This window comes from Ciona robusta, chromosome 9 (assembly GCF_009617815.1).
Source record: "Ciona robusta chromosome 9, ASM961781v2".
Classification (NCBI taxonomy): domain Eukaryota; kingdom Metazoa; phylum Chordata; class Ascidiacea; order Phlebobranchia; family Cionidae; genus Ciona; species Ciona robusta.
In genome coordinates this window covers 913,391-936,776 of record NC_143243.1, presented here as the reverse complement: position 1 = coordinate 936,776, position 23,386 = coordinate 913,391, and the positions used below count along the sequence as shown (strand labels likewise).

Sequence of the window (23,386 nt, the reverse complement as noted above, 5' to 3'; positions counted from 1 at the left end):
GGTGATATTTAAACCACTTGCATTTTTAGGCTATATAGCAACGCAATATCTAAATAATCACTATACGACTGTAAAATACGTAATTTACGCTTACACTATGATACGCGCAGGTAACGTATTGTGCACTTACCAGTTGAAATCTCAGCTAAGATTACATTTTTCGTTGCAACCCCACTGCTTGAAAAAAATAGTTCTAGAACTAAGAACCAAGTCAAAACCATTTTTGAAATTGCATTTTGGTCTATGATTGGTCAATTTTAATTCTAGAATTTTACTATTTGTGACGTCACAATGCTGTAAAGAGAATGTAATAAAGGTATGCATTCTAAAATTTCCGTTTTATATTGCATCAGAATCAAAACGTATCGATTTAGATACGAACTGTGCTACGTATGGGCGTCCATACAACATACGCGATCGTACCAACACAAACAATAATACATATTTATTTGGACATTCCTTTTTTGCAAACAGATTGATTTGTATTTTACCCCGAGGATGTACATTGTACACATATCCGGTGTCCCTTTTGTATGACACTGCGTCTGGTGAAGTTTTCAATATTTTATGTTTTATTATATTTCATAAGCCCTGATAAAATATTATCATTACCTTATTATCAAATGTGCAAGAGGGACGCGGAAGTAGTATTTTCAATTGGGACGCGGAAGTAGAACTTTTCGTATCTCTTTACTCCCCAAAACGTATTAATTGCGTTCACGCAGCTGCCCAATGTCAAAAGTCGTGATGCTGACGTAACAAAAGCACGTGACCGAATCATCCAATCAAATTGCCGACCGTTGATCACGGGATTCGTGAATTTAGTCTCACTGCAGCCATTTTCCACAAGTGAGAAAGAAGGGCGAAGGCTTCTAAGTTGTTGGTCTGTTTTGCGCATATTTGTTGCAATTTAGAACTGTGTATACCGGTTTTTGTACTTTTTAAAACTAAGTTAACGTTATTGGCACGGGAAACGTAGTGTAAAGTTTGGTTTGAAGTAGTATTATTGAAAAAAATACGTGTACAAAGTTGTAAGGTTTCAAAATGGTGACGGACAAGCCAGAAGTGAAATTACCTCAATCTTCTTCTGTAAACTATATTTGATTCTAATATTGAATTGTGTTTGCGTTAATAAATTGAAACGATGCTAATAAACTGTATATTTTGTCTCCTTGTTTTATATAGTTTATATTTTGTGTGTTATATGCCTTTCGAAAAAAAAACGTGTAAGTTTCGCTCACATTAGGTTACTTAAGTTTCCCTGTATTCCATATTTAGTTTATCTAGTATAACATTCAAAGCCAACATAAGCTACCGAATGTAGGTGTAAAATTTAATTTCAAGTCTGGTAGTTTGCCAAACACGTATTTTCACTAAATAATCATCCGTTTAATATTGTGTATGCCAACATTCTATAATACTGCTCCTGGTACTTTATTACAGTGGTATAGCAAATTAGATTCCATGATTTTTAAAATATGTGAACGTAAAACCGGATTGTGATGGATTTTCCCACTTGATTGCAATGTGACAGCGGTTCTCAAAAGATGGGAGATCAAAACTGCTGCATGATCTTGCCCAAGGTAAGTTTTGCTTTGTTTTAATAAGGTTGCATATAAAATGTCATTCCAATGTTTAAATAGGTTACTTTGTTGTTAAGTGTGTAACTGTTCAATATTGTGTTCTTGAAGCCTCCGTTGAAGATTACCAAAATATCTGCTTTTATTATATATATTACTTAACAATATACTTTTATAGGTACTTTTTTGGAGGTTGGTTACCTATTATTTGTAACTGAAAATGTTTTATGTCCAGTTGTATCATTTTGAGTGTTTATAATGCAAATTCCTATTGAAACATTTAATATTATGTTTTTGTGTAATTCCTCAGTGGGTTATATGTAAAAAGCGGTAATCTTATATAAAAAGATTTTGTAAAAAGCTGTAATCTTATATAAAAAAGATTTTGTAAAAAGTGGTAATCTTATATATATATATATAAAAAAGTAACTTTTTGTTTGGGAAGAATATGTTGTAATATTAAAAGACTTGCTCTGTAGCCTAATGCTGGTTATGAGCGTAACTTTTCTTTTTATTGGCCTTTTATCAAACATACAAAGCTATTTCAACTGCATGTTCAATACTTGTATGTAGAAATTACTTTGTTTTCTTATTACAAATGATGCAGGCTTCAATAAAAATTTTTTTTTTTCTGGAACCTATATTTCAATTACCTCTTTGGTTTAATGATTCTATCATGGGTAGACTGAAATATCTAAAACTGTTATAGAAATGCGAACCCCTTTAGTTTTGAGTATTCAAATAGAGGTTTTTTATGATTAAGTACTGTTCAAAAAATTTCTATTTCCTTTTTGTTCAATTCTCCACTTTATATACATTAATCTTTGTGCTAGCTTTACATATTTGATTTAGTCTTGTAAGTTGTAATATTGTGTTTTTTGTGTCAAACATTGCAAACCAGATAACAGTAATGGGATTTTTCATGTTTTCTTGGTGTAAATTTGCCACTAAAATTAATTGTTGTGTCTTGCTTTTCCTGAAAACCATAAACAGAAAATTAAATTTGTTGGCAAATACAATACCTTTACACGCTGACGCTGTTAACAGTTACAAGATTACCACTGAACCCATGGGCCATGTTTTATCCAAAATTCTTTTAGAAAAATGTTTTTTAAGTAAATGCAATATTTAAAACAGTATAACTATATAGCTTATGTTTCTTTGCAGATTGTAGCATTGAATGTTTAAAAATTACAAAGGCAAAAGCTCAAATTGCCTACAGTGGTGTAAATATTCCATAAAACTTCATTACTTATTAAGAATTATTTCCAAAACAAATTAAACACTATTGTAAGTCCAAAAAAATCGTTAATGCAATGGCAGATTTGCTGGTTAAAGTTTCAAAAGTATTTTAGAAAGCCTAAATGTATACTTGGCATTGTTGGCATAAAGTCCTCTTCATAAAACTGAAAATGTTTCATTCACATAAACTAGTTTGTTTAATGCTCTAACCCTGAAGCTTTAAATGAATAAACATAGCTTATTTATCCTCGTGAGGCAGGGCAGCGACAGTGCTTATAGCGTGGGTTTTCTATTTCGAACACCTCATGGTGCCCTTTTTTCTATGTATTTGACTGTGTGAAAATATTTTTTGTTTTACGTACAGGAAAGATATGAGTACATGGATTAAATCAATTGTCTTTTTCAGGTGTGAAACAATTTATACAATGAAGACAACAGTTGGTCGCAATGATTAATCAAACTCATTCGTCCTGAGTCTGCATTAGTGAAATGAAGTTCAATTTACATTTATAGAATGTCGTCTCTGAAAATTTAAACATAATTCTTATTGAAAATTTAAGAACATAAATCATATGTATCTTGCAATCTAACAAAGTGTTATACACATACTTGACAACATTGTGATAATATGCAAGTTCTAACAGTTTAAAGCAGTCAATAATAGCTACGTTAATATCAAATGGCAAGATCCTATGGTGATTAGTTGTGGCGTAACTCTTAAGTGGAATGCATTTAATTGAAAATACAGCTGTGATGAACAATTTATTATTAAGAGTAGTGGAACCGATTGGTTCTCTAAACAACCTAGAAATAACGGACGGACTTAAGACAATGATTTCTGAAATACAGTTTGTTAAAGTGGAGTGATTTGGAAGACCAGGTATTTTTTGGAATAAATGATTTATTTATTTTACTCCACACGTATGGTGGTTTTAGATGGTTGCTCTGGTCTGTGTTTTCTGTCAGCGGAAATGGTGGATGGCTTTTTTTATCATTAATTCGGGTGCCAGTATCGTCGTTTGACGCCTTTGTTTCGAGCCAGATGTATCACTGTATCAGCGATAAGTTACAATGTTGTTTACTCAACTGCGTTTCGGGGCTAGTCATCAATACGTTATCACCAAAGGAACGTTGTTTATTCTGCCTGGTTGGCAGATAATCTTTGCACCGTAGCGTTACCAGCTGCTATTTCTGCACCCTGCGTTGTAACGCGACTTTTGAGAAGAAGGCAAAACGAAGAAGGGCCGCGAGCTAGGTGACGTCACCATCCGTCTGATCTACTTTCTCTTACAAGCAAGCAAGAGAAGCGTCTGCTTTGCCGCTATACGATTTTGCCTGTTTTCTGCATGCGATTGATGGGAGTTCACACTCGGCTATTATAAGAAGGATTTTCAGGAAAAATACAAGTAAAATTCACAAGGTGGTTTCTTTTGGTGATCGTTGGAGATTTCTGAGCAATCTGAAAATCCGAAGTTTTTTGCGGAGAATCTGTGACGTAACATCGCGTCGTCATAAGTGTGACGTCATCGTAATGTGAGGTGACCATGTACTTAAATTAAATATCGTGTTACTGTTTTAACACAAAATTCACTGTTTACAATGCAGTTACATGTACGATTGTTTTCATTACTTTGCATTCTAATATTTGTGCATTTTAAGCTTTAAATCTGTTATTTTTACATTAATAATGGTAAACGTTTTTTTCCTTTTAGGTCATAAAAACATGAATACAAAAAGATCTACATTATTATGAAACATGCTATTGACATCGTGTGGTCAGAGCAGAAAACTCGTACACTTATAATAATCGACACTTGATTAAAGCAATACTTTAAATTGTATTGCCCCAGCACATTTGGTGCTGTGAATTAAAGTGGTTAGGCGCTTGCATCGTAATTATAACTGGTTTAATGCTTAACACTGAAAGGCGTATCGCTTATGTCTACTAGAACAAGACACCTTAAAATACATTACACTAACATAGTGGTCACTAAACGGTTGAAGCTTCATGGGTGTTGAGCTTAAGCTATTGGGCCAATGCTGCTCAATGCTTGGGTCCCTTAGCATCCCATGCTACAAAACCTTATGGAATAACCCAAGTATATTTTCACTGACTGTACTCCACTATCTTGAATGAACTAACTAATATTTTTTATCAATGACAAACAAATAATCATCATGATTACCACTAATGTTGTGTATTGACAATAGAGTTATAGAAGTTAAACCTTGAAGAAAGTCCAATGTCAACTCAATGATAAATGTCAAATTATGACAAAGAAGCAAAACAATAAATGCCCTCCTAACATCTTACTAATAAAACTTAACATTAACCTCTTAAATTCTTATTTTATACCTTGTCCTAAATTTAAAGTGGATAACCTCACCAAATCTGATCATTTACACCCCCAATGACCCACTTTAGTTTAAGGTTATGTAGAAGTAGTATCTGGGAATTAACTCTCTAATTTCTGTAAATTTAATAAATTAATTAGCTTATCGGTTAATTACATATGTGGTGACAAAATGGGGTAATGAGACCATGGCTTGGTCCCCTGACATGAATTCAATCAGTCTTAATATAAGCATAACGCAGAGTTACTTGGCTCGCTCTCTCTACTTGTATCTGCCTACTTTTTTTCATTCTTTTGTACCATTTATTTTTGATCGATAAAGTGGTGCAAAAAATGAGACATTTTTTCAATATATTGGTGTATGTCCAGCATATATAAACGGTAGACTGGATTATCTATACTTTGGCTGTGCTGTCAAGGGAAGATCTATCTATTACCATTAAAGCCTTTGTCCCCCACCTTCAGAAAAGCGATATGCTTTACCAACTGGTGTGGTTCATGTGGTAGTACCCTGGGTGCAGGGATAAAAGGCCAACTCTGGCTTAAATTCCTGTTACTATGGTGTGCCATGCTGTATGGCCTCACCTGCGTAAAATATTGTACAGTAGCACAAAAATTCAAGGTTTAATTTATGTCTGTTTGTTTGAAATCCAATAAATCTTTGAGTTGCTTTTGTATACCACATGAAAAGCCTTATGCATAACAAGTGGTACACATAGCTCAGTTCGGAAACTATATTGAACAGTTATATAAACTACAACAAAGAGTTAAGTGTAACATGCAAGTTAATACTAATCAGCATTTATAGTTACTTCACTGTAAACTTTGCGGTAGTTTTGTTGGTAGATCATTTGTAAATGCTAATTTCTCTAAACAAAGTTTTATTCCAAGTTTAACAGAAGTTGTTCTGTTGTTACAGATTGTAGATATATATTAGGTGTTAGATTTATCACTGAAAGTGTTATAACCTGTAAAGAAAGTGCTTAAGCCCATGTATGTTAAGGTGAGATAACTTTTACTTCCTTTTATTTATTGTTTCTTTTGTAAGTGTGTATTATTCTTTGTTTTTTCTCTTTAATACTTGATTTTTCTGTGGTTTTTAAATCTTGTATACCCCTATCTTTCATCACAATTTTCTTGGCTAGTGTTTATGGGAAGTTCTATTGAATATTTGGATTGAGAACACTTTTCTCTATAAATGACATATCTAATCACCCAGAAAGTTACATACATCGTAACCAAACTCGTAATCGGTCACAAGGTGTTTGCAATAGAACACTCTCGTTATAACAACTAATTACTCTGTCACACAGCGTAAAATAATTACATACGTTCATTTATGGGTAATATGCTGAAGCCTACAGCAAGCTCTGTTACTGACAGTAATAGCTCGATACAAGTAGTCCCTTTACTTAACATTACATGTTCTATACAGATGGGGCAACCTGTAGACCCTCTTACCCTCCTCAAAGCCTTGTCTCCAATGCTGGATGTCACTGGTGCTGTTATTGGTGGAGAGGAAATGCAAAATATTGTCAAGTGAGTTTGATTTACCAAGAAAGCGCTACAATCCTGATATGAATTTAAAAAAAAACTAAAAAAAAAACTTATATTGTTAGCACATATTCTCATTTTTTCTCTATTTTCCTTTTTGTGTCTTACATGGGTTTGGTAATTTAGATTCAATAAACAGCTTGGCACCAGCCTTTAATATTAACATACAATCATTAATCCACTCTCGTTATTCTCCTTTTGTAAAACGATCTTCGTTCTGTGACCAAATTCATTCAGTCATATATAACGCCAATTTTTGCCCAGATTAATGAAAGATGCAACAAAGCTGGTAAGTCGGTGTGTCTACCTGAACATTCTACGCGTTACTGAATCGACCGAGGTTCTTGAGCAATTCCTTGCTTATGGTGGTTGGTCTGTGATGAATGCGTGGCTGGCAGACGCTAAGTCATCAGAGAATATGGCTCTTATACTTGAAGTTATGAAGGTAAGATCTCTCGTTTAATTTTTATGCTGTCATAGCATAGATATATAATACCATGGAATGAAGAAAGTCTGATATGTGGTATGGCTACTGAAACATGCAGACATTTACTTAGTAAAGCTTATTAAAATAGTTTTAACTAAAATCAGGTCACACCAATTTATACCTTTCATTTTATTAATTAAAAAAAATTGTAATATATATAACAGAAAAGAAATAAAAATTGTTATTTCTTGAACGCTTATTCGATTCGTGACACAAATTTTAAAAATTGTTAATATTTCCAGTTGTTGCAAAGACTCCCTTTAAGAATTGATCATTTAAAGCAAAACAACACGCCAAAGATCGTGAAGTCACTTTCTAAATCCGCTACCTGCACCAGTAAGTAACATGAATTAACCAAGTTTAATTTCTTTACAAATTTTGATTTTGAGAAGTATAATTTCTCTGAATGTTTGTAAACCTTGCAGTTATGTTTTTAAAGCTCTGTGCGTGTTTATTGTTAACCACATAGGTAACATTGTTAGGTTTTCATTAATTAATTTAACTTTTTTATACCATAATATTACTGCATTGTGACCTAACAATCCACCTTTAATGTAATATTCCAGAAGTGAAATCCACAGCTGCCAACCTGATGTCAACGTGGTTGAATATCATTCGAAACGCATCAGCCAATCCTTCAAGTAAGTTTATATTGTTTCTATGAGATGTGTTGTTAATTTGAATTATAAAAGCAGGCTATGTTTTCAATTCTGTATATGCAAGGTAAAAAATCTAAATATATAAAAATTATGTATAGCATGTACTGTGAGGCAAGTCATAAGAATTGTGTTTTAGGCCAGAGTTGGCTTATTACTGCAACGCCAACACCCAAGTATTCAGGCCAGGTTGCCCATTAAACCCAACATCCAGGGTGGTACCATATCCCATCTCACCAGATTATTATCTTTCAAGCTTTGTGTGTTTCAAGTCCGACTTGCTGTAGCTCACAATTTACAAATTGATGTATTTGCTTTTGACAGACTCCAAACCTAAAAAAGAAACCAAAGTAAAACCAAAATTGGATAAAATTCCAAAGAAAGAGAAAAAGGAAGACAAAAAAGTTCCCGTAGTTCGAGCTCCTTCATTTGCAAAGATAAGGAGAACTGGTAAAGTCTCACTTTTACATTTCATGCATTTTTGCTTATATAAAAGTTGGGCTGAGGTTTTTTGAGGAAGTTATAATTTATTTGTTAAAACCAGGATTAGGGGTTACGAAGTACGTAACATACAAAAATAAAATAGTAGACAACGCGTAGGTTACTAGAGATTTGTTTTCAATTGGATTTTTTCAAAAAAAAAATTTTTTTAAATATTTGTTTTTTAATTTTTAATATTTTGCAAAAAAATTATATTATGATGTCACTGCTACCTTTCTAACACAACAATGGGTTAGGTCTTGAAGAACCTGAGATGAAGAAAAGTCAGCCAAAGAAAATCAACAACAAGCGATCAAGTATCGAGAATGATGATAACGTACCGGATAAAAAATTTAAAACTGATCCTAAGCATCAAAAGAAAAGTGAGAATCTTGTTTATCATTCAACTATAACATAAGAGTGCTTGTGGGAGATTTTATGCTGTGTAACTGTTTGATATTATTAGGAAATGTTGACAGACATTACATTTTCAAACTTTTAATTTATAAATTTTTGTACATTGTCATTTTATAATTGAATTTAAGATGATGAAGCTCATACAGTCGTAGTCTATATCCAAAGCACTGAATTTACAATATGTGAATAAACACAATGGCTGGCTCTGCCATTAAAGTTTTAATTAACATTAATATCATTCATAAAAATCCCTTTCAATCTACTATAGTAACAATATCAGCTGGTTTTATGGATGCCTTGAACTCTGTACCCACTGTTGTTAAACGCCCAGTTAAAAGGAGGCCAACAAAGTCCCCGAAAACAAATTCTTCAAATGATAAACACAGCCCTTCTCATACAATGTCGGTGTCAGGAGAAGGTAAGATTGTTATGATTTTTTAACAAAATATGCTTAAATACAGTTACACTCATACAATCATAGTTGTCAAAACTCATTGATTAATGTAGTAAATGCAATACTTTAGTTCTGATTGTTTGTCTAAAAACTTAATAGTGTTTACTAAGATATATGCAGGCACTTCGGTCTTCTAATTAGGTCTTCTAGTTAGAAGTAAACTTTCAGAATATATCTATTAGGATTATAGTATGGCGTCAGCAATAGCATATACAATTCTAATCATTAAGGTGGTAGAAATTATGGCAACAACCAAAAAATACTAACGAAATATGGCGACAACAATCAAATCTAATTCCCCCCTCCCCCCAGCTGCTGACTTTGGTGAACCAATGGACCACGACCGAACCCCATCTCCCGTTCCCTCACCCACCCCCAGCAAGCCCCGTATGAACAAGTGGGGCAAACCAATGAAGAGTGTTCGATGGATGGATGACTCGAGGTTGGAGACGATCCGATACTTCGAGTGCGAAGAAGGAGAGAGAGGTGGCCGCACTGTTCTTCTCGCGTTTCTCTTTTTTTCCTTTTTACTCTTTAGGTTTACCCAGGTAAGGTTATTTCGCGGTGGTGGTTACGACGTCGTACGTTGGTGACGTCATAGGTAATGACGTCATTGAGATGTTTTTTAACTAACAAAGTCAGTGTCTTAGATTTGTGGTCTCTGTTACTGACGTCAGAAGGAATTACGTCACGGACAGTGGCGTCACGAATATTATGTCAGTTAACGTTTTTTTGAGAGTTTTCAGGTCGTCTGACGATGCTGTCGGATTCAAGATGGCGTCTTAACTTTGTACTGATATTTTGTTATGTTTGAAATGTTTTGTACGTGTGTTTGCGTGCAATCCGCCGCCGTGACATGCGTGCAAATAAACCTACAGTGTTGCCGAGAAGCAGTGATTCCAGATCAAGAGTTTTTCAAGAGATGGTTCTTGTTTAGATAAGTAGTCAGCTTCTATTGGTTGATGTGTATCACGTGAGTTAAACGAGTGATTCAATTGGTTAAATAAATAACTTTGATATTTCAAACAAAACTACTATGATACCGACGAAACAAAAAAATCTACGGCGAACGTTATAAAACGTTGTGTTTTATGGAAGATTGTAAAAAAATGGAAGAAAAACAGTTCAAGATTTCGTGTCGCTGATTCGATAAGGTTAAGCTTTCTCGGTGCCTGCCTGCCGTGGAACCTTACCCATATAAAATCTGGCTATCGTTGGCTCCTTGACGGACCGACTTTTGGTGTGAAGTCTAATTTGAATCGTGCCGAGACATTGAATTTTACGATTAAGAATTTGTATAACTAATGAGAAGGCTAAATTACTACGCTTAGTTTGATCTCCCGAACTTTGCAGCAACAGCAAAACAACTGGTGCACAGTTGGCTAACACGAAGTCTTTTCACAGAGTAATAAAACACCATACAGTATATGGTTTTTACGCCCAACTTGTTTCGTATACATTTTAATACGAAGTTGATGGCTGGTTACACACAGTTTCCCATTCGCAAGACAGTTTTAGGCACGGCCCGAGTGCAATGAAATGCTTTACCCATACCGTTAGAGTAATACCACTCATATAGGTATAAATCTAGAATGTACACACGTTATATATTTTGCTGCATATATAAAACAATTCTTTGTCTTTTCATACTTCTTTTCCCTTTGTTTCTGATTCGCTCAGTTAAGTTACGAACGTAGCGTATGCCACACAATGATCTCATTTTTCTTTACGCATGTAACAGTTTCTCCTCATTGCTGTTTTAATGTTCTAATATGGATATATTTCATGTACACAATTTAACGACTTCATTAGTAATGTTTATTCTCAGTTTTAAATCAACCGTTTTCTTTTCGAACGCACGGCGTGAATCAATTTGGTCATGATACAACATATTTTTATACGGCGAGAAGTTTATATGTAAAACTAGCTTCGGTGCACCTTAGTTTAAAACACATGTACCAACACACAAAACGTCTGGTTCACGAGTTTAGAATCTTAAAAGTTAAATGAATGTAACTAATTTATTCTCCCGTGGCGTGGCAACTACCGTTGTTCTAATGCAGGTGTTCTGTTTTATTATGTGCCAAAAATAGCAAGCTTAATTGATGCAGCAACTGCCCATATGTTATAGTTAGACTGTTGCCTGAACCTGCGGAAGCAGTTGACAGATTCAGAAGCAGTTAGATCACTTACTCCAGTATCCGTATACATACGAAAGCTTATATCGAGTGTTGTGCGTGTGCGATTATCGTTATTTTCCAACCCTGCACTCTTTCTCTTCAAACAACGCCCTTTCACCCTTTTTCTCGAATTCTCTTCCCATTGTTGCAATGAACATTGTATTGTGACGTAATACGAGCCGGTCGCCCTACATTGTGAGCTCATAACCTCTTACCAACACGATTTAAGCAACTGGTTTCAGAATAAAACTTGCACAATTCTTTACTATAAATACCAAACAAGGCCATATCAAAATGCTTCAGGCTACCTCTTTAAAACTTCTTTTACGTACATGTTTTTGTTTAATGGTGTTATCGTGACGTCACATAGTTATTTCTTTCAAAAACCAGAACTTTTGATATTGTCTCATTCTGATGACGTCATTTTAGTGACGTAACAGTATTACTGGTAAATATTTGGTAAGGTATTTTATTTATTTCAATTCCACCACCCACCACCGCGATATAACCTCTACCGTGTTCTAGAATAGCGATTTCTTTTCAATATTACGTCATACACACAAATCTAACCGGGTCATGTGTTCCGCAGTGAATGTGACGTCACAAAACTTCAAAGACGCGATGCAACGCGACCGAATGTCGGAGCGAGAGAAGTTGGGCGACTTCCACCATAAAGGCGACAATAGTTGGAAGAAACCACAACTTATCGACTTGCCAGCATCGCTGGTGGAACCTGGAAGTAACAGGTACTTGGTTGTGATGTGTATTATCCTGGCCACCTAGCTGAATAACTGGCCAAACACAATATTAAACAAACATGTAATGGGTCTGTTTAAAATGGCTTGCTGTTTTACTGATTACAAACAATTTACTTGTCTGACTAAACCATATTAGTTCTTTTACTTCCCATTATTCCCATTATACAATTTACTTGTCTGAATAAGCCAGAGCTGTTTGGTTGTTTAAACGTGCAGGTGAAATTGACAAATACTTTGCAATAAAAAAAATGTTCTAAGAAATATATTTTCAATTTGCCCAAGTCTCCTAAATAAGATACCCATGTAAAGGCACTGCTGATAATAATAACACTGTTCCCCACCCCCAGTATTGAGAAAGACATCCAGAAAGAACGAGAGAAAACTGTCCTCCAGGAAATCTTCCTCTCTATCGAGATGGTGCCCGATTCACCTGCCGAACCTGACCCTGAACCTTACGAGATGGTTCCTCCTAAAGTTATCCCTATTGATGATGTAAGTCTTGTTTATATGGCTAAGAACATGGTTTTTCTACATTTTATGGTTCATGGCTTATAGGAACATCATTGCCCCTTTGATATTAAAAATAACTTCGAATTAGTTGTTATTTTGTTTACCAAACTGCAGTATTTTGTTTACCAAACTGCAGTAAACGCTCTTGAGCAGCAGCGGCAAGCTTTAAACCTAATGTTATCTTACTAAAAACAAGCACATCTTTATGGCACAATCTAGTTATAGACAATCCATAATTAATGTTAAATACAGGCACACCTACCTTTCCGCAGCCCCTGTTATAAATACAGCATATTCAACCACATATTTTCCTCCCAGCCGAACGACCCAGGTCCCACCCCCTCACGATCACCGTCCCCAGTAACAGGAGATAGTGTTGTATTGAAGAATATGTTGAACAGTGTGATGGGGAATACTGATACCAATGCTCCAGATATTAAAGACAAACTTAGGGAAATACTCCAAACTGCTACAGGTTGGTCTATATTTTATTACTGTAATATATTCTATATCTATTCTAAATGGGTAGGCTATGTCAGTATTCCTCGAATTTTTCCCAGACGGATTTATTTCAAAACACTTCTATTATAAAACAGCTTTGAGTGTAAAACACTTTTTTTGGCATCATTCGTTGGCAAAACTTTTTACACTTTAAAAAAATAATAAAAAAATTAAAATTTTCGTTTATAAAAGTTTAAACTGGTAACACTGTTTTCAGCAAACAACGGTTCAAATGGCAACACTGGTAAAGCACAAGACGACAACCAGCAGAACACACAATATCCTCCTCCAATAAACAATGGTATTGAACCCAACATGATGTATCCTCCCCCTAACATGATGAATGGGTTCTATCCCATGATGCCCCCGCCTGGGATGCCACCACCCAATGTGCCCCCACCTAATATTATGAACAATAATGAACATTACTCAATGGACTGGTCGGGTCCTCCGAGGCCAATGGGTCCCAGGATGGGTCCCGGATCTAATGGTCCCTTCCAAGGCCAGTTTGGTCCCAATGAACAATGGAGGCATCGGCAACCTTGGAACAACGGACCCCCTCGTCGTGGCGGTAAGTTATCATAATAATAAACCTAGTTATCATGGTCATATGATGGATGCATGTATCTTTTTTTATGAGTAACTCATGCCCACTTTATCATGTATGTAACTTTGTGGGTGATTGTTTTGGATGTAAACTTTAAACAACCTATCAGTGACCCTTTGGTTTAAGCAATAGCCACTCTCAGAAAACATACAGCACCTCCAATAATAGCAACAACAAGTCTTGAGAATCCATCTAGCTTTAACTACTAAACCACGTTGCCAGAGATTGCAATATTCTTCTTTTATGTTGACGTTCTATTAATATTCACTTTATATCCACACAGAGTTCAGAGGTCGTTGGCAAGGCGACCGTGGTCGATATCGTCGGTGATTGGTCTATTGTTTTTGCTCTCTATCGCTCTCATGTGGAAGTTGTTCCAACCACAAGATGACAGCAAAGCGTCAAGTGCCTAAGTTGGTTTCGTTGCAAATCAAGATTCTCTTCGTTCAATATCGTTTCTTTTCTCACTGTGACGTCATATTATCGCTTGTGTGTCATATGACGCGTATTTATTGTGCTGCTCACTGCCGAAGGTGAAGAAATCAAAATTTTAAATTTAACACAAGTGTGTTTGGACGAGGGTTTAAAGGGGAAGTCCCTAGCCCAGGAACAGGAATGGGCACGTAAGGAAGTTAATGGTGAATGTTAATTAATCGCCTGAAAAAGCAGTTTGAAATTCGGTATGTCGTCAATATGTGTGGTAATCGATGGGGTATTTACTGCTCGATTACTTGACGACTGTGACGTATATAGTCATTCTTTGAAATAAGTTTTGTGGGGAAACTTATTACTAATGATCAAGAGGTGGTTTCATAATATGCGAACTACTACAGAAGCCTTTACAGTGATTGGAGTGCGAGTGTGGTCCTTGATCCCAGTACCCTTTGTTTGCGGAAGACATTTGTTGTTTATATTGTCATTTATTTCCTTTCATCAATTTGTTGCGAATAATTCTACAATGTGATGCAACTTTTGTGGATATGACGTCATTAAGAAAAGAAAACTGTTATGCTAATGACGTCATTGGAAAACTAAAAGCGAGTTTTGTTCTTGTATTTTTCATGTACCTGAAATAAAAATTTTCTTTTCAAGATGGGATCACGAAATCTCTGTTAGTGAGTGTTTACTTAAAAGTATTTTTCTGTAAATATTTTTTTCTCGTGTGGTGGAGAAACGGCAGCCAGAAGGCCCACTAAGTCACTACGAAAATAAATAAGCGACCACTGAAATTTAGCAGTGTATTCTAGCCATCAATGAATACAAACTTGTCCGCAATTGTAGAAACATCAATCGTTGGACACAGCTTATATTTAATTTGCGCAGTATGGCCGACACTTTGCAATCTACAAACCTATATCCATTTTCTCTCCTTCTAATTTAGCACGTTGCCAAAGTTTCCTTGCGTTGCATCGCATGTAGTTTGACCAGTAATCGTTTTTCAACACATGTAAGACTGGTGGGTGATGATTTTACTGTATTGTTGCAAACCGTATTCCAATAGGATATGATTTGAGACAGCATTGGAGAACGTTCAGTACATTTTAATGTCAATTTAACGAGTATTACAAATCATATATATGTAGTTAGTGTATATCAGATAAACGACGATTCTTGATAAAAAAATTAAAATGGCTGTTTTTTGGGTTTGCTTCTTGTTTACTTCTTCCCGAAAGACTTCACCCAGATATCTAAAGTTTCGCAATTGACTCTTTGTGGTCAAACTGGCCGTTCGTATATTCGTACCCCACGTCGTTCCTGTGAAGAAATACATCACCAACTTATTCTATCCGTTCTGCTTGGGCGAGGTCCTATACAGCGTATCACGCCATGGGACCTGATATTTAGGCCAGAGTTGACCCGAAACTCAAGGTGCTACAACCCATTAGTGACCACTAGGTTGAGGAAATGTCAGTTAAGTGTCTTGCCCAACGACACCTACACGCCTAGTAGCATTGGAATCGATGTCCCTTTCAATGCAAGCGCTTGGTCACCAAACCCCGATTTACTTTGGATGTTTGAAGAAACACAATATTTTATAACCGGGACATGTTGTTTTTATTTAAACATCTCCCAAAGCAAGTTTTTGTTCTAGTCGTATAGTTCTTACTTTTCCGTTAAAACAAGTTGATTCTTTATTGTTTTTCCATTGTAAAACCTCTCCGCCTCTTCAATTGTTTCCATCATATCTATTCCTTTGGTTTCAGGTAGCGTATAAGATAACAGGGCAGCAGCTGCGGCAGCCACACCGAATATAACATTAGGGAGCCATTTTAGATATGCTTGTAGCGCAAGAATGAACGGAGCAAGGATGCTACCGAACCTGGCGAAGGTGGATCCAACTCCGACCCCGTTTGTTCTGTTTGTGCATTAGAAATATACAATTTGCTTATAAAGTGGGGTGGGGGAGATGGGACACTTTTAGCACATATTATTTAAATGTCCTGATCGTGTTTTAAACAATTAACAAGGGTCAATGGGGGTCGTGAGGATACAGTTTTATAATTCTTTGAATGTTTTTTGTTTACTCCTAAATAGGACGAGAAAATATAATGAAAAGGTGTCCCATCTCCCCCACCCTACTATATATCAGGTTGGGGTAAAATGGGACGATAAAAGGTGTTGTATTAGACCGACGCTTACCTGACTACAGTAGGGTAAAGTTCAGAGGTGAAATTATAGACCACAGCGTATGAACCAGAAATCCCAACTTTAGCGGCGAATGCAAAAACTACTCCCAAGGTAATGAGACCTGTGATGTAATATACCGAGTTTAAGATATATTTCTGGAACGTGGCGGTTAAACGGGGTGGAATTGTAACACTGTTCACAGTGGCTGCACGCACCTCATGTTACTATCGAGGTATAACATGGTACAGTGTATTGGGCACCCACTTCTTATATATCAAGAGGATATAGGGTTCGAATCTCGATGCTGCTACTATTGCGGACATGTGTATATACGTTTATAAACGGTCATTGCTCCAACTCAGTAAACACCAAAGGGTTATGGTTGTCACCCACAAAGCTACATTCATAATTCGTAAGCGAGCACTATATAAGGTGTATGAAACAAAACACCCGTGTTGTAACGAATATCGTTGCCCCGCCACTCGAGGAAGAATGAGTTACATGTAGATTCATATAAACACATGTAAGCCTATACAAGTGTATATATCTCGTGTATTACCTTGATCCTCGTATGCATATTCGTTCACAATAGTGCTGCATATAAGTGAAGCTGATGCCAAAACCAACATGGCGGTCAACATGAACCTTCTTCCCGTGATATCCATGAAAGCAATCACGATCACATAAGCTGCTATCTCCATCACGCCGTCTATGATGAAACAAACAGCTCGGTTATTCCTTTGTGGCGTCGGTGAGGCAAGCCATTTGAAATTTAAACAAAGTTTTCCCGCTATAGGCAACAAGAAATCCTATGTGCTTGCATATTAGGGTGGGGGAAGATGGGACACCTTTAGCACATATTATCCAAATATCCTGATCGTGTTTTAAACAATTAACAACGGTATATAGGAGTCGTGAGGATACGGTTTGATAATACTTTTGATGTTCTTTGTTTACTATTAAATGGGATAAGAAAATAAAATAAAAAGGTGTCCTATCTTCCCCCACCCCCTGTATAGGTTTAAACTTGTTCGTTTCAAAAAGGTTTAAAATATATTTTATAACTTAGGTTTAAACTTCATACTTAGTGCGTTGTTTACGAAGATGTCTCCAGCCAAAGCTCCTGCGTTCAAAGATATCCCATAGTACACCATACTGTTCACGAACCTAGGTAATAATCTATAGTAGGGCGGGGTAAGATGGAACACCTTTGCCACTTTAAATCCCAATATCCTGATCGCGTTTTAAACAATTAACAAGGGTCTATGGGAGTCGTGAGGATACGATTTAATAATTCTTTAAATGTTCTTTGTTTATTTCCAAATGAGAAGAGAAAATAGAATGAAAGGTGTCCCATCTTCCCCACCCTACTATATGTTATAATTCATGGTACACTATATAACATGAGTACTTACCAGCTTAATATAAGTTTGAACGTCACCCATCGTATGGCTGGTGTTCTGAACAGATCAATTGAAGAATAAGTGGCCTTTGCTGTCTCGTTTGCGGATTTCTGTAAATGCAACATATCACTCTCAATTATAAATATATGAATGAAAGCCTAAGTCTCTTATGGGTGCATACTGAAATCATAGTGCTTACACTTGTTATCACTAATTACGTCACGAGTGACGTCACTAACCTGTGACGTATCGGTGTCGGCTTCGTTCCAGATATCTGGTTCATCCAGAGTTACTTTGTTGTATTTAGCAAACCGTCGTGTAATCTGTATATAAAGGAGGAAATTATTTACTCCCCGGTTCGCTGTTAAGGGGAATTACCTTCTTAGCTTCTTCTTCCCTCCCGTTAGAGAAAAGCCACCTCGGAGATTCCGGAATAAAGAAGAGAAATAAAGCGTAAGGAACGCTAACGATGGACATTGCTATCTGGAAGCAAAAAGAACGGCATAAGTTTTTAAGTGACAAGCAATGGTCTTCTCATTTTGTCTCTTAGATACGACGGTCAAACTATATACACGTTAATGTGGGCTAACGGGAAATGAATAGTCGATATGGCATTTATATCTCTCTACTGCACCAGTCTGCATGATTTACGCAGTGTGTATCATAGTGTGCATACCCCACTTACATATACCGGTCTTACGAACAAAATGTTTCTTAACCACAACTCGATTAAAAGATGTGTTTACTTCACCCAAACGCGTTACCATTCATTCAAATGAATAAAATCTCCTTCAATATAGACGTGGCCGTTTAACCCAATTGCGTGACCGTTGCATTCACCCAACATACGAACCTCCATATCATGCCAATTACTCCATTGATAAGCAACACCTGATAATATCATGTACCCAATTGCGAACCCAAGTTGGAAACTCACACCGAGTAGTGTTCGCCATTTGTTACTTGTGATTTCAAGCACTGAAACGTTGTGAAATTAAGCATAAAGTTGTTTCTATGAGTACTCTATACAGAAGGTGTTAAGTATTAGGTAGAAACATAAGTGTTTTATAAGAGCAAGCAGGGTATTTATGCTAAACGGCAATTTCAAGGTTTTACCTTGTGGGAAAGCGGCAACATAGAATCATCCATTTTGCGGGTGCTGGTATATTTTTAAAATGTACGTAAATCCACAATATGCCACTATAACTGTATCCACTAAGTCATTTTTTAAAAACCAAGCTATTATATGCATTAAATACTCACAGTACACAAAGTTACTGATAAATGTCCCGAAGCCGAAAAAAGCAACGAAAACTCGTGAAACAACGAATAAAGTAAAGTTGTGAACGAAGGCGCAACCAAGTAGTCCAGCAAAGCAAAGAACGGAAGTTACTATCATAGTTATCTTGCGACCGAATCTAGGGAGAAAAAATAATTGGTTTAAAAGTCAATGAATGTGTAACTTGTTTATCTTCGCGGGGTAACAAACAGTCGTTATAACACGGATGTTTTGTTTCATATATCTTGTGCCCGCTTACGAGTTACCATATATATAATAGGGTAGGGAAAGATGGGACACCTTTGACACAAATAACCAAATATCCTGAGCGTGTTTTAAAAAATTGACAACGGCCAATGGGAGTCGTGAGGATAAAGTTTTATAAAAAAAATCGTTGAATGTTTGTTTACTACCAAATTAGAGGAGAAAATAGATTGAAAAAGTGTCCCATCTTCCCCCACCCTACTATATATATAACTTAACGGGTGTTTAGCTTAATTCCGCATTCTCCAATCGTTTGGATCTTTTCAAAAATATTTTCTTGCATGACGATGCAGATATTGTGTATTTGCCGGTTCGCTGATTCAGCTATTATAAACACACGACTGTTTACCCGACCGTTGCGTTCAATTAAACATTAATTTTAATCAGGAAAATATTTGTTTTGCCGTGTTTAATTACAAGAGGTATAATTGACTCTGATTATGTTTGATTTAATTTTGTGGTGGTGTAACAGGACAGTCTATTTGATCAGTATGTGGTCAGGTGTGGTTGAATTAGGTTGACTTTGCTTATATTCAACTGATGAAGAGAAACGTTATTTCTGTACCTTGTTTGGAATTCTACATGTGTGGCTTAGAATGCTTTTGTTTATGCCTATTTTGTAACGACAAACGACGGCATTGCCCCGCCACGCGAAAATAATTTTTATCCATTCTTGAAACGCCGTATGTTTGAAACGCCATGCATTAAACGTGTTGAAACTGGACATAAATCACGAGGTGTTTGAAAACTAAGCGAACGCATCTGGTGCAGCCAGTCATCTCATGTCGACTGGATTTAAAAATACACAATGTTAAAATCTTTCAATTTCTCACCTGTCTGAAATATTTCCAAATATAAGCGATCCCAGCAAAACACCGATCATATAAAGCGAAGTAGCAAGCGCATCAAGATACTTGTTGTCGCATACGAGGTCAAACTGGGAAGTAAGTTAAAAGATTACATTTATCCTTGCAAGTGGTGGTTATATAGTAGGGTGAGGGAAGATGGAACACCTTTAGCACATAATATACAAAATATTCTGATCGCGTTTTAAACAAATGACAACGATTTATGGGAGTCGTGAAGATACGGTTTTATAATTCTTCGAATGTTTTTGTTTACTACCAAATGAGACGAGAAAATGGAATGAAAATGTGTCCCGCATTTCCCCACCCTATACTATAGCTGTTAGAATTGAATATAGTGCGATTTTATACCTCAGTGATTACAGTTTCAGGGAAGATAGATCTATCATAATGGTAACCTTGGTCGCATGGGATCTTAGCAGCAGATTTATTCACACAGTCGAGACTTCCCTCCATGCAGTAACTTGCGTTGTAGTCGTATCTACGATATATGAAGCACGCGTTTATAAAGCAGAGACATATTGTTTTAATTTGTGGAATAGTTGGCTTCCATTCTGACGTCTATAATTTGGTGTAAGTGACAGAAGAGTATATTTCAAGTGATCGCGACTAGCTTTTACCACAGTTCCAATATTTAAAGGTCTGTTTAGGTATAGTAGGATGGGGGAAGATGGGACACCTTTTCATTCGATTTTCTCGTACATTTTGGTAGTAAACAAAGAACATTCAAGGAATTATAAAACCTTGTCCTCGCGACTTTCACAGCCCGTTGTTAATTGTTTAAAACACGACCAGGGCATTTATATATTTTGTACTAAAGGTGTCCCATCTTCCCCCACCCCACTATATTAATACGTGTAGAATCCACAGTGACTTACAAAGTAGGATGAAAAGCAGGCAGAACACAGGAAATCAAATTATTCATTTTTAAGACATAGTAATACATAAATTTTGGTAACCTTTGCCGATAAGATAACCGACACAAAGTTACACAAAGTTACGCAAAGTTACGCAAAGTTACGCAAAGTTACGCAAAGTTACGCAAAGTTACACAAAACGAGGAATGGAAAAAACGTTCATTTCGTTGCCTGTAACAAGTGTCGTATTTTCCATTCTTATCCAAAGGAGTCGTCAGGTTCAATATTTCGTTTTCAGTAAGGTTTGTATAATATGGGTTGGTATCGAATTGTGGAACGGAACACCTGTAGTTTAATGTAATACATTGTAGATACCAGCGCTGTTATAGCACGGTTGTCTGATCGCTTACAAGGATAGCGGGTTCATCACTCAAAGCTGTTACACAAGGCATAACGGTAACGGATAACGGTACATTGCTCCAACCCAATGGTCACTGATGGGTTGTCTAAAAAGTAGCCCTACATAAAACAATCACCACAAATTTACATATACGTGGTAATTCGTAAGCGGGCACGAGGTGCGAATCAATACACCTGTGTTATAACTTTGGTCTGTCACGCGATGATTTTCAAATTACCTAAAAGCTGGTGTGTAGTTTATGAATACCGGCGCCAACGAGTTAATCCCAGCTGGTATACTGTAATAACCAACCAGGAAAATTAAGATGATTTGAAATCTTCCCAAACCCCCAATATGTTTCAATATGATGTCAAAGTCAATCATTTTTAAACCTAAGCTAATTCCCTATCAATTTATATAATGCCTGGTTAATATATAAAACACATTATTGTGGGGTAGATGGACACCGTTAGCCCATAATATGTATTCTACTTTGGTGCAATTGTAATGTATTTAACACAAATCATAAAAACACTTCCACTGCCAACATTAACTGGGGAACATTACAAAAAACACGACGTTAGATATATATAAGTTCCATTTATATACTCGAATACGATAACAATAATCAAATTAATTAACGCAGCAAATATTGGAGTAATTAAAACAAGCTACGGGTAAAAACTACAATACTTTTAGTGCATGGTTGCGATATTAACCGGAAAATACAACTCAAAACCTACAACATTCTTTTTAAAATGCATTGCACTACACTAAAATACAATGCAACCTTATGTAACTACCAAACAAAGGCTACATAGCTGTCAATTTAACTGCGTTCTCGACTTACTGACAATAAAATACCCGCAATTGCCAACGTGTAGATATCAGGTTAATGATTAAGTTATTTTGTGGCGTGTTATCATAGGTTTACTTTAGCACGAACAGCATCTACTTAACCTGCATGCTATGCTAACAAAGCTGGTATAAGGTCACTGCTGGGTCTCAGGGGGGGCGGGCTGCAGCAAAGTGACGTATGCGAGTCGTTCGTAAATATGACGTATATGCTGGGTCGTTTGTATATGCGACGTATTATACATGGTTCATTGGTGGGCGTTTATATCTATTAGGATAATTTGTATATGCGACGTATACATAAATGGATTGTTTGTATAACACATCAGAATGTTCTTATATGTTGGGGCAAGATGCTCCATATATGGCAAAGAGAGTTTTCTTCCCCCACTATATAGCTTGTTGCAGATGCGGTAAAGCAGCAACTTCGCTCGGTCATGTAGACTGACATTTAAACTTGTTCTTGTCCAATTTACTACAAAAGCCCTTTGTGTTGCATTAAAAATCTACTACGTTGTGCAGAAATCGGGAACTAATTCACTGCCTATCTGTTCTGTAAGTACATCCAAATAAGTTCCAAACTCACACAGCATCTGGAAAAGCTTTGATTTTTGCCCAACACGCTCCACGTGTTGTAGGGTAAAAAACTGCTATTGTGTTAAATTAAAAAAGACCGCGTCTGTTTTGAAACGTAAAGTTTCAAGAGTCCTTCAGTTAGCAAACAGCAGTGTCCTTGCTAAAAGCAGAGCATAAAACTGGTTCACCTACGGCGCCGTGTCCAAGTGTTTTGGAGCTCACCTCTAAACTATTGGATACTACGTTCGATGCTTCTACCATTGTGGGTATGTGCCATTGGTCGAATAATAAACTAAAGTTGTCTCTGCCCAGTTTTCACTTTTGACTCACCTTCAAGCTATTGGAAACCGTGTTTAATGCTGCCCTGCGACCAAGAGCGTTTGTGTCCTTGGGTAAGACACTTGTTGTTTTAGCCCAGTGGTCACTCATGGATTGTCAGAGCAAAGCGTAGGCTGCTGGTATGACTCTGGTCTAGATT

The 23,386-nt window shown here is 36.4% G+C and overlaps 2 protein-coding genes and 1 long non-coding RNA gene across 3 annotated transcripts; 1 reads left to right on the top strand and 2 right to left on the bottom strand.

Annotated features, from left to right (window-relative positions):
* Positions 1-2,695: 2,695 nt before the first annotated feature.
* On the bottom strand, positions 2,696-5,185 carry LOC149730582 (uncharacterized). The gene is made up of 2 exons (XR_016385746.1): positions 5,051-5,185; positions 2,696-4,904 (listed from the first exon to the last, which is right to left on the bottom strand). It is a non-coding gene; the product is annotated as an uncharacterized LOC149730582 (long non-coding RNA).
* Positions 5,186-5,551: 366 nt separating this feature from the next.
* LOC149730581 (serine/threonine-protein phosphatase 1 regulatory subunit 10-like) lies at positions 5,552-14,876 on the top strand. Its single transcript, XM_089885623.1, has 14 exons — positions 5,552-6,179; positions 6,612-6,715; positions 6,995-7,175; positions 7,460-7,553; positions 7,784-7,858; positions 8,198-8,323; positions 8,611-8,736; positions 9,039-9,188; positions 9,537-9,710; positions 11,994-12,150; positions 12,510-12,654; positions 12,991-13,147; positions 13,391-13,744; positions 14,064-14,876. Exons 1-14 carry the CDS (start codon positions 6,168-6,170, stop codon positions 14,108-14,110), a joined length of 1,902 nt encoding a protein of 633 aa, XP_089741749.1. The 5' UTR covers positions 5,552-6,167; the 3' UTR covers positions 14,111-14,876.
* Positions 14,877-15,300: 424 nt separating this feature from the next.
* On the bottom strand, positions 15,301-23,032 carry LOC149730580 (organic cation transporter protein-like). The gene is made up of 14 exons (XM_089885662.1): positions 21,716-23,032; positions 21,309-21,422; positions 20,572-20,701; positions 20,188-20,291; positions 19,075-19,229; positions 18,665-18,789; positions 18,190-18,294; positions 18,051-18,134; positions 17,824-17,921; positions 17,493-17,575; positions 16,968-17,117; positions 16,421-16,529; positions 15,888-16,136; positions 15,301-15,535 (listed from the first exon to the last, which is right to left on the bottom strand). Exons 1-14 carry the CDS (start codon positions 21,859-21,861, stop codon positions 15,469-15,471), a joined length of 1,719 nt encoding a protein of 572 aa, XP_089741788.1. The 5' UTR covers positions 21,862-23,032; the 3' UTR covers positions 15,301-15,468.
* Between the last annotated feature and the right edge of the window lie 354 nt (positions 23,033-23,386).

Bases quoted from the DNA above. Each gene is read 5' to 3' on its own strand.
- LOC149730581 (XM_089885623.1), top strand. The intron at 7,176-7,459 runs GTAAGATCTCTC...TAATATTTCCAG, and splicing joins TTATACTTGAAGTTATGAAG to TTGTTGCAAAGACTCCCTTT. The intron at 8,324-8,610 runs GTAAAGTCTCAC...ACAATGGGTTAG, and splicing joins TGCAAAGATAAGGAGAACTG to GTCTTGAAGAACCTGAGATG.
- LOC149730580 (XM_089885662.1), bottom strand. From the start codon at position 21,861: ATGATTGACTTTGACATCATATTGAAACATATTGGGGGTTTGGGAAGA. The intron at 18,790-19,074 runs GTGAGTATTTAA...ACAACGTTTCAG, and splicing joins TATCAGTAACTTTGTGTACT to TGCTTGAAATCACAAGTAAC. The intron at 17,576-17,823 runs GTAAGTACTCAT...ATTATTACCTAG, and splicing joins TTCAAACTTATATTAAGCTG to GTTCGTGAACAGTATGGTGT.